The sequence below is a fragment of the Gossypium hirsutum genome, chromosome D12 (assembly GCF_007990345.1).
Source record: "Gossypium hirsutum isolate 1008001.06 chromosome D12, Gossypium_hirsutum_v2.1, whole genome shotgun sequence".
Classification (NCBI taxonomy): domain Eukaryota; kingdom Viridiplantae; phylum Streptophyta; class Magnoliopsida; order Malvales; family Malvaceae; genus Gossypium; species Gossypium hirsutum.
Window position 1 is genome coordinate 12842418 of NC_053448.1, and position 16251 is coordinate 12858668.

The 16251-nt window shown below is 31.9% G+C and overlaps 2 protein-coding genes across 3 annotated transcripts; one reads left to right on the forward strand and one right to left on the reverse strand.

Annotated features, from left to right (window-relative positions):
• Positions 1–5295: 5295 nt before the first annotated feature.
• On the reverse strand, positions 5296–5944 carry LOC107945493 (uncharacterized). The gene has a single exon (XM_016879522.2). The coding sequence runs from the start codon at positions 5914–5916 to the stop codon at positions 5443–5445; it is 474 nt and encodes a 157-aa protein (XP_016735011.2). The 5' UTR covers positions 5917–5944; the 3' UTR covers positions 5296–5442.
• Positions 5945–10417: 4473 nt separating this feature from the next.
• LOC107945492 (uncharacterized) lies at positions 10418–15029 on the forward strand. Of its 2 annotated transcripts, none has more exons than XM_016879519.2 (10): positions 10418–10665; positions 11342–11428; positions 11526–12309; positions 12392–12579; positions 12740–13022; positions 13256–13458; positions 13596–13881; positions 13965–14123; positions 14285–14443; positions 14757–15029. In XM_016879519.2, exons 1-10 carry the CDS (start codon positions 10651–10653, stop codon positions 14783–14785), a joined length of 2193 nt encoding a protein of 730 aa, XP_016735008.1. In that variant the 5' UTR covers positions 10418–10650; the 3' UTR covers positions 14786–15029. The 2 variants fall into 2 exon arrangements, with proteins under 2 accessions (XP_016735008.1, XP_016735009.1); XM_016879520.2 differs by having other exon boundaries at positions 10446–10665; positions 11338–11428.
• The last annotated feature ends 1222 nt before the right edge of the window (positions 15030–16251 follow it).

Below are 16251 nucleotides of genomic sequence, written 5' to 3' on the forward strand. Positions count from 1 at the left end.
TTTTGGCATTCTGTTTATTTTAAAACTGTTCATATGATCAAGTATTGGTACCAAATGTCAAATTATCGATACTTAAGCTCAGAAATGGTAAAGACCAATCTTTAAAATGTCCATTTCATGTCCAAATCACCTACAACTCAAATGGTAACCTTAGCTATAATTATAGAACTGAAAAACAACAAACAAGGGCATACAAATATACCTCATAAGGCACCCCAATTCAGCAATTCAAAATCAGCCAAATTGCCACATTCAACTCATTTCAGTATGCTTTCAAAAACACTTCAATATAATCAAAAAATTTACATCCATTTTTGCCATATGAGCAATCTTAATCCAACCTTATAAAACATGCATTTTTCCATACTTATTGCATAACATATTATCTAAACAACTTATAAGCTTAAATACCAACCATTATTTCCATAATCAAGTATCAACCAAAACACATCATTTAGCATATCACTTTCTCAACCATTCAACCATTATGCATATAACTAAAACTACTTTAACAAGATAACAACAACATGACCATTTCTAACACTTACACACATATATATACATAATCCCAAAAATGCCAATAAATTATAAAATGATCATTATAACCATGAGACACCCTAGGTGCATGCCAAAACCAAAATGAAAACATCACCAACACTTGAGTTTGGGATTGTCACTGTATGCTGATTTGACGATCGAATATTAAAATACCTAACCTGCGCACGAAAAAAAAACCGTATGTTGATTTTACTCAATGGTATTTCTATAATCAAACATTAAATCATAGTATAAATTTTATAATGCATTTTAACATGTCAATCTACAAGTCCTAATACATTATCTAATTATTCAATCTATTTACATATCTTAAACCGAGCTTATAAATTGATATCCACTATCCATCTTTATTTTAATTTCTGTTATACACGGTTTCACAATTCCACAACATAATTTCATCAACAACTGAATTCAATTGCACAATTATAACGATATATCATATTTTTAATTCTATTCAATTTAGTCCTTATCACAACCAGCTAATTCAAATTGATTCAATTTAGCTCGTTCAATCATTTCCAACTTGCCTTATGTTATTACCATGTAATGTAGTTCGTAATTGCAACAATTGAAAAGGTTTGGGTTATAGAAATACAAACCATAAACTCTGAGCTATTTGTCGATGACTTTATCTTTTCCTTTCCGTTTTGAGGAGTCCATGTCGACGTTAACTATGCAATAACATAAATACACTAATTCATCAATACAAAATCATTATCATGTTCAATTGCTAATTTATGTGACTTTTTCATTTTATTCAATTTAATTCCTAAAATTGAGACTAATATAACTTTCAAATTAAACCTCTAATTTTTATACCAATTTCACTCTAGGCCTAATTTAACTTCCTATTTTTTTTCATTTCTATTACAAATTTTAAAATTTGTGCAATTTAATCCCTATTGCACAAAATCATCAATTGACTTTACAATTTAGTCCATTTTCAATACTAAACTTAAAATCTATCAAATTGATCCCTAAAACTTCAATTACTCAACAATGGTAACATCCATAAACTTTAATAGTAACAAAAAATACAACATGGTTAAGCTAGCTTGAGTTCTCGGGATTCTGAAAACATAAAAATTACAAAAAAAGACTAAATTACACTAACCAAATTGAGCTTCAAGGTCTAGATTGCCATGGCTGAATTTCTCCTTCTTTTTTCTCCAGCTACGACATGTAAGAAGGATGAGAGAAATTTTTATTTCTTTTTCACACCACTAAGGCGATTATTACTTAAACTTTATTCATGTTTTATTATTATATTTTTATTATTAATTTATTAATGTTCTATAATATAAAATCACACATGTTATAACACATCAATTGACCATATATAATCTAGGGGGATAATTACTATATAAACCCCTTACTTGAATTCTAATTATACCTCCTTAAGTAAATTACACTTTTATCACTTATGTGATTTAGTCATTGTACCTTAATTAACCCCTAATTCGCCAAAAATTAGTAGATCAAAATTCAATTTACTTCTAATATAATCTCCAAAAATATTTAATAAAAATTTTTACGGGCCCAATTTACGAAAATGGGGTCTCGAAACTGTATTTTTCAATAGTACTGACTTTATGATCGTTACACTTATACCTTAATTAACTATCAATTAAACAAAATTATTAGACCAAACTTTAATATATTTCTATTCTAGCCTCATGAATATTAAATGTAAGAGCACAGTTTACTGAAATGGCGTCTAAAAACTAGAGTTTCCAACACCACTTGACACTGGGTCGTTATAATATGTGGAGAACCAGTTCTTATTGGGACACATGTGGAAAGAACACCCCTAATCCAAGATCCACTCAGATGTGAACTTAGACCTTTCAGTCATAGACACCAATAATAAATCATCTTCCTTGTCTTTGGCTATATTAGCATTAGCTACTTCATCTTTGTTGCTCTCGGCAACCTTCCTATTCTTATTTTACAGTTTGTAACAATTTGTTTTAATGTGACCTTTCTTCTTGTAATAGCCACATACCTTGTCTCGATTCCTCGACCTTAAACTAGTATTGTTTCTTGCAACAAATGCTGAGGGTTTCCAACCTGAACTGCTTTGTTCAACAAGTTCCCTTTCACTTCTTCGAATGAGAGATTATTTCTTCCATAAATTAGGGTTTCCCTAAAAGACTTATATGAAGAGAGCAAAAAGCACAATAATAGCATAGCCTGATCTTCATCATCAATCTGAACCTCGGCATTTTTTAAATCATTCAAGGGAGAAACAAATTGACTAATGTAAGCCCTAATAGAGTCATCTTCTTTCATACGAAATATGTACAGTCATTGCTTCAGCACCAAACAGTTTGCCAGAGACTTTGTCATATATAATAATTCTAAATTTCTCCATAAGCCTGTTACTGTTTTCTCTGAAAATACCTCTTGTAACACATCGTTCGTGAGACACAATTGAATTGTAGACAATGCTTTCTCATTAATCTCATCCCATTCTAACTGATTTAGGTTTTTGAGCTTTTTCCCGATAACAACCTTTTTCAGGTCGTTCTGAACTAGAATTGTCATCATTCGAGCTTACCATAAACTGAAATTTGTATAGTCGTTGAACTTCTCGATATCAAACCTCATTGCCATCTCCGAGTGTGTTGATCTATAGAATCTGAACCCAGCTTTGATACTTGTTTGTTGGGGTCGATCTGTATATGCAACGAGAAAATAAAAGTAAAAGTACAGAATATCAAACACACAAATATTTACGTGGAAAATTCCTCCAAAGAAGGGGATAAAAATCACGTGCAAATGAGACTTCACTAAATGACCAAAAATCGAAAGAGTACAAGATGAATATAATCTCAACAAATAACCCTAAATCCTGAAAGAACAAAGGACTCTAGCTAAAACCTAAAATTTCCCAAAACTCACAAAACTCTCTCAATCTCAAAGATGATGAAGATTATTATTCTAGGTTACAAAAACCCCTTTTATAGGCTAAATTCGTAGATTAAATATGACTAAAATAACCTAGACTAATTAGAGTTTAACTAGGAAATAGAGGTGCTCATGGGCCAGGTTCGGGCCGGGCCCATAAAAAATTTTTGGCCAGGGTCCTAGGCTCGGGCCCGGCTCGACCCGAAATATGGGCCTGAAATTTTGCCCAGGCTCGGCCCGGGAAAAAAATCATAAGCCTGGGCCCGGCCCGGCTCGGCCTATTTTTTTAATAAATACCAAAAATTTATTTTAAAAATTAAAAAAAGTATTTTAAAAATATTTTAAAAATATTTTAAAAATATTTTAAAATTAATTTTTTTTAAAAAGTATTTTAAAAATATTTTAAAATTAAAAAATAATAAAAAAGTATTTTAAAAATATTTTAAAATTAAAAAATTTAAAAAATAAATATATTTATTATATCGGGCCAGGTTGGGCCCGGGCCAAAAAAGTGGTGCCCGAGGCCAAGCCTGTTTTCCAAACGGGCCTCTTTTTTTGCCCAAGCCCATATTTCGGGCCTATATTTTTACCCAAACCCTCCCATATTTCGGGCGGGCCGTCGGGCCGGGCCGGACTGCCCGACCGATGAGCACCTCTACTAGGAAACAATAGCAGAGTTTAACCAGGAGAAGAAAACCCTGTTAAATTGGGGAACACGTCGCAATGTCGCATGCACCTTGTCGGGACGTCGTTCTTTGCGTCGTCGGGATGTGGCCAATCTTCTCATCAAGATGTTGTGGTCGTCTCGTCATAGCGTCGACTTTTCCTTGTCAAGACGTCAACTTGTAAATACGAGCCACACTCTATAGATGTTTATTTAATTTTTTAATAAATATAAATTTTTCATAAATTTTCAAGTCAATCTAATATTTTATATGTATTTGTTTTCACAATTCATTTTAGAAGCATTTAATAAATCTTATTACAATGTTTTGCAATGTTATAAAATGTATTTTATTTAAATTAATCTATTTTTAATTAAAATGAAAGGAAACTAAAATTAATATGAAAAAAAATCAATGAATTAAAGAAAAAGACTATTGGATGCCAATCTCCTCCCTGCTCAGACCCATATTATCAAAGTTGAAAAAATCAATTTTTATGCAAATTTAATGAAAAATGAAAAATGATATTTTTATCCTCTAATTTTATAAAAAAAAATCATTGTAGTCCTTTATTTAATTTTTATTTTTTTAGTCCTTAAATTTACGTTTTTTTTCAAATTACAAAACAATAGATGAAATTTTGTTACGTTTATTAAGTTTGCTGACATGATGAATTTCCAAGTAGATGACATGTTAGTATTTAATTCATTTTTAAGAATTTTAAAATATTTTTTATAAATTTTATATTTTTTCAAATAATTTTAATAATTTTAATTTTTAAAAATAAATTTTATAATTTTTTGAATTTTTAAAATTTAAAATTTAATTAAATGTTCACGGGGTAATTCATAGAATGTCACGTTAACAAAATTACCAAATGTTAATTTTTTTATCCATTTTGAAATTATTTAACAAAAAAATATAAATTTATTAGCTAAAAATATAAAAATTTAAATTAATGAGTAAAATAATTTTATTTTATAAAATTGAAAACCTAAATAAATAATTTTGTCAATAAAATATTAGTATTTATTTAATTCCCTCAATTTAATCAATAATTTTAATGGTAGTTAACGAATGACAGGATATTGTGTAGAATTCATTTTCGACCCAAATAGGGGTAAAATTGCAACACGGTCCTCACATCGGCAAATCCATAATGTAAAGGGAATTAGAATTTTAAGTTTGAAGGTTATACACATCCAGAAGACGGTCGACCACCTCTCATTTCTACCATTGATTAGACTAACAAGCCCTCAACATCATTACTTACAAATATACCACTCTTCTTTTGCCAAAATAACCCTATCTATTCCGGAATGTCACTCAATATAGCCTTAAACTTTCTCCTCCCTCCTCTCCCTCTCTTCTCGCCACCGCCGACGGAGGCAACTTTCCGGCGAGCAACCTCCTCTGGAACCGGAAAAGGAGTAACAGACTTACATCTGCACCCACATTTTTCACTACCACTATTACTTTTCATTAAAGCAGAGCTAGCTTTAACAGCCAATGCACCCATTTGTTGAGGTTGTAGAGGATGTTTAAGCCAACTCAAGGGCAAAGCAAAGTAAAGTTGACCGGGCTGAAGCTCCTCATCTTCTTCAACCGCTGATACGACATCGTCGAAGTCCATTTCATCGGAGTTGCAAATAAAACACGTGGGATTCCCTTGTAAAACATAAGAAACCTTGACAGGGTAAGGAAACTCTTGTAATCTTCCATTTTGGAGGATCAGCTTGGCTGTGGCTGCATGATTTGAATCGCAAGAACTGCAAATACCCATTTTTAGTTTTTTATTTTTTTTGGTGGTGAATGGGTCAAGTGGAAGGAGTGGCTTTATATATATATATGAGAGATCAGAATAGAGAAAAGGGAGGCCTTGGATTTTGGACCACATAGGATTTTGTCGTGATATGGGAAATAAGTAATAAGCATTTTTTTATGGGAACAGTTGCCAGCCTGTAAGTTGGTGGTGACAGGTTGTATAAGTGCCGGAGGATCAGTGTCTTAAACACATCAACCCTGGTTTCAAGATGATAATACACTGACAGGGACTATTGGGTTAGCCAACACCATGATTTCAAAAAAACTTGTTTGATTGCTACACCTTTCCATTCATGGCTACTGCACATTCAAATAAAATGTTTAAAAGGGTTCGAATTGGAGCCATGAAAAACACTAAACTACCATCCAAGTGGTAACCCAAACAAGAATCTCCACTTTCTGTTCTCTCTCTTTTTTTTTTTTAATCTCATACACCATTGAAAAAGCTAGCATTAATAGAGTTTGCAAATCTAAGTTGTTAATGGGACCGAACTAAAACATATGGCTGCCTTACTGGATTATAAAAATACTATGAATTTCTTTATATTAAAAGTTATATTATATTTTATCTTTTATTTTTTTTAAAAATGGGTAAAATAATTTTTGTACGATAGATTAAAAAGTATATTGATTCTTTTGTTATAAGTTCTTATCAAATTTTATCATTAAAATCTAACTTTTATATATCAACATGAGGTATCAAATAAAACAATTTATTTTTTAATTTAACATATAAAATTTAATTTAATTATTTTTTAAATAAAAAATAAAATACAATTTTTCTCTTAATATAAAACTCTAACATAGTTTTAACCTGGAAATACTGAGAGACAGGAACAATCAATAATGGCTAAATGAGAGGGCATTGATTTTACCTATTGGAAACAAGTGAAGTGATAGAAAGGGTAATTAGATTGAAAAATGAAGGGTATTTGGATAAGTAGAGCAAAATAGGAAGAATAATAAGGGAGAAACGTGGCGATACAAGATTCTCCCATGGAAGCTTAAGAGGATGAAATTGTTGCATGGCAAGAGAAAAGACACGTGGAACAGAAAGTCCCTGGAAGAGAAAAGGCCGACAAATCCAGACAGCAGGTGGCGTGTTTTGGGATCAAAATCAAGCCCAAAGCTTCCCTTTCCCTCCTCTGCCATGCCATCGTCACCCATTTCCATGTTTCCCGCTGCTCACTGTCTCTTGTTTTAGTATTTTAGGGGGCTTCTTCACCGTAGCTTGCGACTTGGTCTTTGTTTGAATGAATCGTGGAGAATGTCAGGATTTTCATGTCTGTCATGTTTCACATTCGTTGATTCGTCGTTTACACGTGCACGTGCAATGGAATTGGGATCAACTTGAGTTGTAATGGCGATAGCTGGTTATATAGAGTTATAAAATCCTCCCATGATAATTTAATTGGATTTTTCTATATCAATGTAGGCAAGAAACTGGATCGATGAAGTCAGAAACTTTACGAAAAACAAGTGAAGCTGATAGTATTAAAAAATGCATAGTTTTTGTTGTTTTAATTCATTTCTATTTATAAAATATAAAGGTTAATAATTGAAGCATGAGAACATATGTCCTATGCAGTCCTGTCTATGAAGCTTCATGTGGTTCCTTTTCTTTTATAATTTTAAAAAGAGATTCGAATTCAGAATTTTTAATCAACTATTTGAATAAATGTCTAGTTTTCACTGAATTAAAAGATGATGAGCAAACAAAATCCTAATAATGCAAAACTATATTTGAAGTTTCCACAAATAAGGAGAATGTGCATTCTTTTATACATTTGTTATTTGCTTAATCCATTGGATTATTACAGCAAAACAAGCTGGCAAACAAGAAATTAAACCCCACCCACATTACATTCATGATTGTATGCACTTAAAACACTCCCTTTTCCTGTAACATTTAAATTTATATTATAGCCAAATCTTATTTGAGTGGGATTTAGTATCTGTGATTCAATCATGCAGATGGGACCATAAAGGTAGCCATCGGCATTTCCATGAAACTTCCTTCCTTGTCCAAAACATGAAGCATTTTGTGGGTAATATAAGGTTGTCAAGCACATTTGGTAGGCCCTTAAGGGGACTAATATTCTATGGTCAAACTGATCATGCTTCAACATCAACTCTTCTTTACAAGCAAATCAAATTATTGTGTATTGATTTAGAATTACAAATGATGACTCCATGAATGGGTTCATTGTATACATGAGGATATATACATTTTTTCAAAAAAAAAACAACACAATTAAATTGAATGTCAATTAATGATAAATGCATTTATATCATGCACCAATAAGGAAGTTTTGTTTTATGTCATAGATTCATGATTTGGTGGATATCATATCTAATCCATACTAGAACTCAATATTATATGGATAAGAAACTAATTTTAACACTGTTAATTAAAAACTATAATAGTTATCTAATAATGTAATTGAGATTATCTTTATATTCCAAAATGTTATCACATGTTTGAAATCGGAACATAATAACTATATTTATAAAATCATATATTATCATCATGAATCTAGGGTTAATTTTAAATAGTAAATGGGTGTTTAGGTTTCACTTGAGTTTGGGCAAACAAAACATTTAATTTATTTGGGTTTAGCCCAGTTTATCCTATATTTAACATATCCACTATAAATGTTGTAACGTTATGAATTATGTGTTTTTGTAAATTTAACAATTTTATATTAATTAATTGAGTTTGAACTTGGTTAATGTAGGAGAACGTCAATTCGTACCTACTGAAAATAATTTATTTTTTTTATTTAAGGGTTAGGGGAAATTATGGACAATTCTAGGCATTATATAAAAAATAATTTAAATTTTATAAGTTCTTTTAAAATGTTATTTTAACTTTATTATCAATATTTAAAAAATATGATGCTTTATATTTATTTCTCCAAAGTTTTGATCAAGGTTGTTTGAGTCGGATTAGATCGAAAATTGGCTAGGGTATTGGTTTGAAGAAGGGCATTGAGCTAATTAACTCAAGAATCAATATGAGCTAATTGAGCCAGTGGAATCAAGTTTTTAATATTTATTTTTTATAATTTTTTTAATAATTTATTAATCAAATTAAATGATTCGATCAAACTTGTTAAATCAACGAATTAATCGATTCGACCACTAATTCGATTTTAAAAATCCCTAGATTCATAACCTGTTATTAATAATTGCACCCATCTCGCTATGAATTTGTATGCTATCATGTGCCAACTTTATATAACTTACCATATTCCATATATTTCTTAAGTTATATAAGGTAGAAAAGTTGTGTTGAAGTAAGAAGCTTGAGAAAAAAGAAAAAACAATGGTGAAGAAACCGAAGTGTTTCCCCATATTTGTTTAGTGGAAGTTAATGATTTGTTTGACAAATGGGCTTAATACATGTGGAGCTTTGAATTTTATTGTGACAAACCAACATCATATAATCTCAGCGTTAAACAGGAGGGGTTGATATGAGTGAGAGGGGGGAGTGAATGGTTGTGGACGACAGCTGGTTGTTATGGTTAAAAAGTATTTTTTTAAAGTGTGGTTTCTGAAGTTCAATATTGTCAAAGATTGTGATTCTAAGATACTGTCCAAAATAATTTTCTCAACATGATAATGAAAAATTGAAAAATAAATAAATTATATGATATTGAACCATCACAGTTTTCACCTTGTATTTTTAGTAGAAGAGCTAACCAAAGATGTAAGCCCTGATTATTTCATAATGGTCTCATCTCAAATGGGTTATTAGCACTATTCGATAAAAATGGAGGTTGCACACCCAACCTTGTTTTTGGATTCCTTTTAATCTCACCATCAATGTTTGATCTTAATTCTGATGATTATATTCCTATTATACCCAAAATTGCTACTCTTTTATTATTAAAGTCCTAACAGCTTCCATCTCCAGGTCCCAACCCTATTGCCTTTAAAGACGAGTCCAATCAACCATTTTTTTTTATCAATGGATATTGAAATCTAAGGAAAAAATACTACTTTTTTTCTTTTCTTAAAGTGGCACATTAAAACAATCATTTAAAGCTCTATTGTTAATTTTTTTTTCATTTAGTTACCACTACTATATGTTACTATATATATATATTGGAAAAAAACACACATTTAAAATCCTACACAAATTACAATTTGTAAAGACCATTTAAAAGAAAAAAAAGTCTAATTTTGAACTCTCTCCCTATGGAAATTAAGAAATTAAATTTTAGAATTTGGTCCAAAAACTATTAGTCCAATAACCAATTTTTATTAATTTCTTACATATCTAAGATAAATAATTTAATGACCAAATTTAATAGTATTATTCAAATTTACTTATAATGTCTCAGTTTTTATTAAACATTTTAACCAGGCAAATCAAAAGAGAGATTATTTTCATAAAGAAAGAAGATTAATTTTTCAATTTTATAAAATAAAGAGATGAAATTTGTAATTAAACCAAAGAAAAACCAATAACAAGCAGAAAGTGTCTAAACGAAAAAGAAAAAAAGAAAAACAAAAGAAAACCTAGCTGCCGTTGTTTTACAGCTGTTGGTGCAACATAAAAAATCTCAAACAGTCGAAATTCAATCAAGGTTTGAAGATTTATGGTTCTTAATCTCCCTGGAAGATCTTAACATCGAAGACCCAAAGCTTGGTTTTCTCAACTGCCACTTCAAAGATCAAGTTTGGAATGCCAAAATCTTTGGTCAGGGTTTACTTTCAGCTTTCAACTTTATATTGTTAAATTAGTACTTTCTCATGTAGCTTCAAACTTCAGTTTCATCTTCTAAATTTCAGTACAATTGAATCTTTTGTATATTTTCACCTTACTTCGTTCTGAGAAAGCAAACATTGAATTGTTGGGTTCATTCTTTTAGTTTAATTCTCTGAGTTTAATTGATCATTCATTGCTAGAATTCTACCTTGAACCCTGCATTAGTGGTAATTTGAATCAGTGTTGTTAAAAGTGTGGCTTAGGCATTTCCTTTTAGGTAAAGACAACTATCAAACCCACAGTGTTTCAGAATTTTTTGACTTAGGCATATTTGATCATACACTCATTTAATGTACTTATATTTTTGTTTTGCAATGCACAAAAAGGAAAATTGTTTTGATTGGATTTTTCTTTAACTTTTCTTTTATTGATTTTACATTTATTAGTCAGAAAAGAAAATAATATTGAACTCTGTTATTTGTCGGTATTCGAGTATTCAACAAGATTATAAGATAATATTCATTGGTTTAAGCAAACCCTTGAATTGGTTAACTTGGAATTAATTGAGCAACACACCAAGCTATTTATGTATATAATCCATGAAACACAAAAACCAAGCATTTCCTTAGCTGTTCACTAATGATTTGTTACAAATTCTTGCAACCAGAAGGAGAATAACAATTCCATGTTTACACCAAAGACACCCCATTTCTTCAAGATCATTTTAGATGCCAATATTCGAGATAAGAAGCTTGTAAGCCTTCTTCTCTTCTCTCTAATATTTCTTATTATTTGTTCGAAATTTTTCTGCCATCTCTCTAAGTTTCTGATGTTTGCATACTTTCTAACAGGAGATTCCTGGAGAGTTTGTGAGAAAATATGGAAATGGGTTATCAAATTCAGTGTTATTAACTGTTCCAAGTGGTGATACATGGCATGTTGAGCTGACAAAATCTGATGGTATTGTTTGGTTGCAAAATGGATGGCAAGAATTTTCTGAGTATTTCTCTCTCAAGTATGGGCATCTCCTGGTTTTCAAATATGAAGGTAATGGCAAGTTTCTGGTACTCATATTTGATACGAGTGCATCAGAGATTGAATATCCATGCAAGAGCCATATTGAAGATCAGAAGAGTGATGATCAAATGTGTCTAAAACCTGTCAAGGAAGAACCTAAAGATGATGTTTGTGATAAACCCTTGCATGGGACTCCTTCATGCAAGGAAACTAAGAGGAAGAAATCACGATCACTATGTTCTAACACAGAATATCTATGCAAGAGCTATATTGAAGATCATAAGAGTGATGATCAGTTGTGTCTAAAACCCGTCAAGGAAGAAGCTAAAGATGGTGTTTATGATGAAACCTTGTATGAGACTCCTCCATGCAAGAAAGCTAGGAGGACTAAATCACAATCACAATGTTCTAAAATTGAATATCCATGCAAGAGCCATATTGAAGATCACAAGAGTAAAGATCAAGTGAGTCTAAAACCCGTCAAAGAAGAAGCTAAAGATGATGTTTGTCATAAAACCTTGTATGAGACTCCTCCATGCAAGGAAACTAGGAAGAAGAAACCGCAATCACAATGTTCTAAGCCTCGAAAGAAAATGAAAACTGCTCAAAAAGACAAAAGTAAGTGCAATTTTTATATTGCCAAATCTGGCTATTTTATGATCCTTAATTGTGTTGATCTTCTATGAGAGAACTCGTTCAGATAGAAAAGATTGTGAAGATGCGTCAACTGATGAAGAAGGCCTGCAAACCAAGGTTCCTAGAGATGGACGTGCATTTAGAGCCATCGAATATGATAAAGCTCTTCAAAGAGCCTTTTCCTTTGAATCAGAGAATCCATTCTTCCTGGTCACAATGCAGCCTTCATACATTAATCCTGGTCGAAAAATGGTAAAATGCTTCTTTGAAACCTGCTATACAATGACATGATGAGATTGTTTTTGCTTTTGGCAACACTCACTTTCATATGAAACCATGCGTTCTTATGTAAAGATGAGTTAAACTACAAGCATCTTTCTTCTTGCATGTTGAATTTTTTTAATGGTCACAGTGCATACCAAAGAACTTTACTATGAAGTTCCTGACAAGAGATCTTGGTGATTTAACACTTTGCACTTCGGATGGGAGAACTTGGTCTGCTCAGTACTTGTGCTATATGACCAGAAACAAGTATACAAAAGCAACCATCCATATTGGTTGGAGGCAATTCATGCTGGACAACAATTTGGAAGCTGGTGATGTTTGTGTTTTTGAGCTGATTTCGCAAACAGAAATCATGTTGAAAGTAATAATTTACCGTGTTCGTCAAGATGCAAGTTGTAGTTCTCCTTTGGGTGAGTAAATATTTGCTAATTTTGTCAAACTTTCTTATTGTGATCTGACTTTTTCAAGTTGGGTCTAACAAGATACAATATCAGGCTGAACTGGTTCAGATTTTGGGGTTCAAACTTTACGGGCTTATGTATAAAAATATATATTTCCCCCCTCCAAATGACTATTGAATAAGCATTTAGTTAGCACATATCATGCCAAGATTTGAATATACTCTCTTGTTGATACTTATCAGGTGGAATAAACTCTTTGGAAAATGGTGATAATGTAAGCTCATCAACACCGGGAAGCACAGAGTCTAAGCATCATTGCTCGATTCGATCACTAACACCCCATGAGAAAGCAAGAGCAATTCAAAAAGCCAGTAATTTTAAATCTAAAAACCCTTTTTTCAAGGTTGTAATGCAACCCAGATACTTGACCATAAGATGTAGCCTGGTAAGTTTTAGAAGGTTGTATTAATGCTCGAATACATGTCTAGCACGTGCATAAGATATGGGCACTTTTAGAAATATGAAAAATGAGTACATGTGAAATTTGTCTTCTTAGTTATTTGATTTCTTATCTTTCCCCAGAGTATACCATACAAATTTGTGAACCAATATCTCGATGAAGAGAAGGAGGAAGCCATCCTTGAAGTTTCTGATGGGCGAACCTGGGTTGTCAAGTTTGCTGTTAAAGTGGTCACTGGTGGACAACATAAAGCTGAATTCTCTCATACATGGAGGGCTTTTGCACGGGACAATAACTTGGAAGTTGGTGATGTATGTGTCTTTGAGCTGATTAACCGCAATGAAAATTCATTCAAGGTCTCCATCTTTTCAGAGGCACCAGGAGCTAATTCTTCTCTGTCACTGCAAGGTTTGTATGAATCTATTTGATTTATTGTTAAATTAATGACCGATTCAATCTATATTGATTAGTATGTTTTTCGATATATTCAGCTCATGATGTGAAAGCCAGTCACGTTGCATCCAAAAATTGCTCGGTACCTAAAATTGAAGCTGATGATGATTTTGGCAATTGTTATGCTGGAAATCCTGGCCCTGCTGCCCAACCCACTGCCATAGGACATCAAGAAAATGAAGAGGAAGTTAATCCTAGTAAGTATATCTGCATTGTCGTGGCTGTAAACCTGACAATGCTAGATACAACATGAACTAATATGAAAAAAGAATAACTAGTAACGAGATACAAAAAGCAACATGACACGAAGAAGAAGCACGAACAAGATAATTGATTAGTATTTTTTTAATATATTCAGCTGATGATGCTATAGCCAGTCAAGTTGCATCTAAAGATTTCTTGGTGCCGAAAGTTGAAGTTGATGATGATTTTGGCAAGTGTTATGCCGGAAATTTTAGCCCTGCTGCCCAAATCACCACCACAGGATATCAAGAAGCTGAAGAGGAAGTCAAACCTAGTAAGTATAATTCCAATGTCCTCGAACACAAACAATTGGAATATATGAACTTGTCAAAATTTATATAAATATAAATTATTAACTTGTCAAAAGTTATAGGAATATAAACATAATTTAAACATAATTATGACACGAATAAACGAATTGCAAATTGGTATACCTGATGAAAATCTAAGATGAAGCTGGAGAATCTAAAATATAAATTACAAAATACCATCCTTCAATGCAAGGGTATGATTTTAAGTCAGTTTAAATATGCATTGAGCTTAAACATTCATACATTGCACCATTTCATGAACTTCTGCTTTTGCAGCTATATCTACAAGACCAAGGGGCCCATGAGCCATGTGTACCAAGGTTACAAATGGTTGGAAGACTTGTGCAGAAGAACAGAACTTGGAAATTGGTGATGTTTGCATCTTTGAGATGATAAATTCAAAGGGCCATGAATTGTTAGACTGTAGCTATCTGAAAGGCCCTAGACTAGAGGATCAAACATAGGTTTGCCATAAAAACCTTGTTTATCTTTGTTGAAACGTAGTTAAACTCACCATTAATAAAAGGGTCTGCTGTGGAATTTCCTTTTCGTCCAAGCTTTTGATTGTTTTGAATTTTTGGGTGTAAATGTGCAAAGAATTGTTTCTAAAACCAGAGATGATTCCAGTATGGCTTTAATCCCGTCTATCTACTGAGGCCTTGTTTTCTCCCTCGGTTTGATCCAAACGTTTTTGAAAATAAGCCTTGTTTATTATTTAAAAATAAGCTTGATTTTAATGTTTCACTTCAAGTGTCAATTTGATAAGACAGAGAGCTATTTAAGTATTACAATATTTGATTTTAACTTCATATCTTGTCCTCATAGGTTGGGATAGACTAAAATTTTAAGCCTATTTGTTAGGCTTAGTCACTTGAAAATGGGTTTAAAATTTTACCTAAACCTAGTTTGGATAAAGATGCTAAAATTTGTGTTTGGCCCGTTCGTATTAATTTTTTTATATTATTTTTTTAAAAATATAATACATTAAAAATACTAAAAACATTAAAATAAATGTTTCCCAACAAATTGAAAATAAATTTAAAAAAATATGTATACTTAAATAACACTAAGATAGGTGTAACTTAATAAGCAAATGCGTCTAAGATAATAACAAAATTAACAATAAACCAAGAGTTATGCAATAACAACAAAATAGTAGCAACATAATAGTGAAATGGTAGCAAAATAGTTAAAAAAAAAAGAAGAAATAGCAACAAAACATTAAAAAATAACAATAAACTAGTAAAAAAATAGCAGTTTTTTTTATTACATATTCGGACCTGGTTGGGCCAGGCTCGAGCCAAAAAAACCTTGCTCGAGGCTCGACTTGTTTTCTAAATAGGCCTTATTTTTTTGCCCAAGCTCATTTTCGGGCCTATATTTTTACCCAAACCCTCCCACTTTTCGGAACCATGGGTGTGGATTTTAGGAACCATGTCCGTTGACAGCTAAAAGTTCCATTTTTTTAGTTTTTTTGGCACTTTAGGTATAAATGATTAAAAATAAGAAAAGAGACAACAATCGCCATAGAATATAGCACAAAAAAATACTCGAAGAACACCATTGAAGCCGATTTCCAAGCAATTCCTGTAACACCTCATACCCAGCTTAGACGATAAGACCAAATCTAACGGTTACATCAAAACATTAAGGAAAATCCACCTTTAAGTATTTTAAAATCTGGCGAACAGAAACCATTTAAACAGTCAAACCAACATGGAAGTCCGAGCTTACGAACCGTAGTCCGAAATAAAACACACGATAATTCAAA

What these genes read in the sequence shown, in the direction of transcription:
- LOC107945492 (XM_016879519.2), top strand. An exon ending in ATATTCGAGATAAGAAGCTT is followed by an intron (nt 11,429 to 11,525) that starts GTAAGCCTTCTT and finishes ACTTTCTAACAG; the next exon opens with GAGATTCCTGGAGAGTTTGT. An exon ending in TTAATCCTGGTCGAAAAATG is followed by an intron (nt 12,580 to 12,739) that starts GTAAAATGCTTC and finishes TAATGGTCACAG; the next exon opens with TGCATACCAAAGAACTTTAC.
- LOC107945493 (XM_016879522.2), bottom strand. Translation starts at nt 5,916, where the DNA reads ATGGGTATTTGCAGTTCTTGCGATTCAAATCATGCAGCCACAGCCAAG.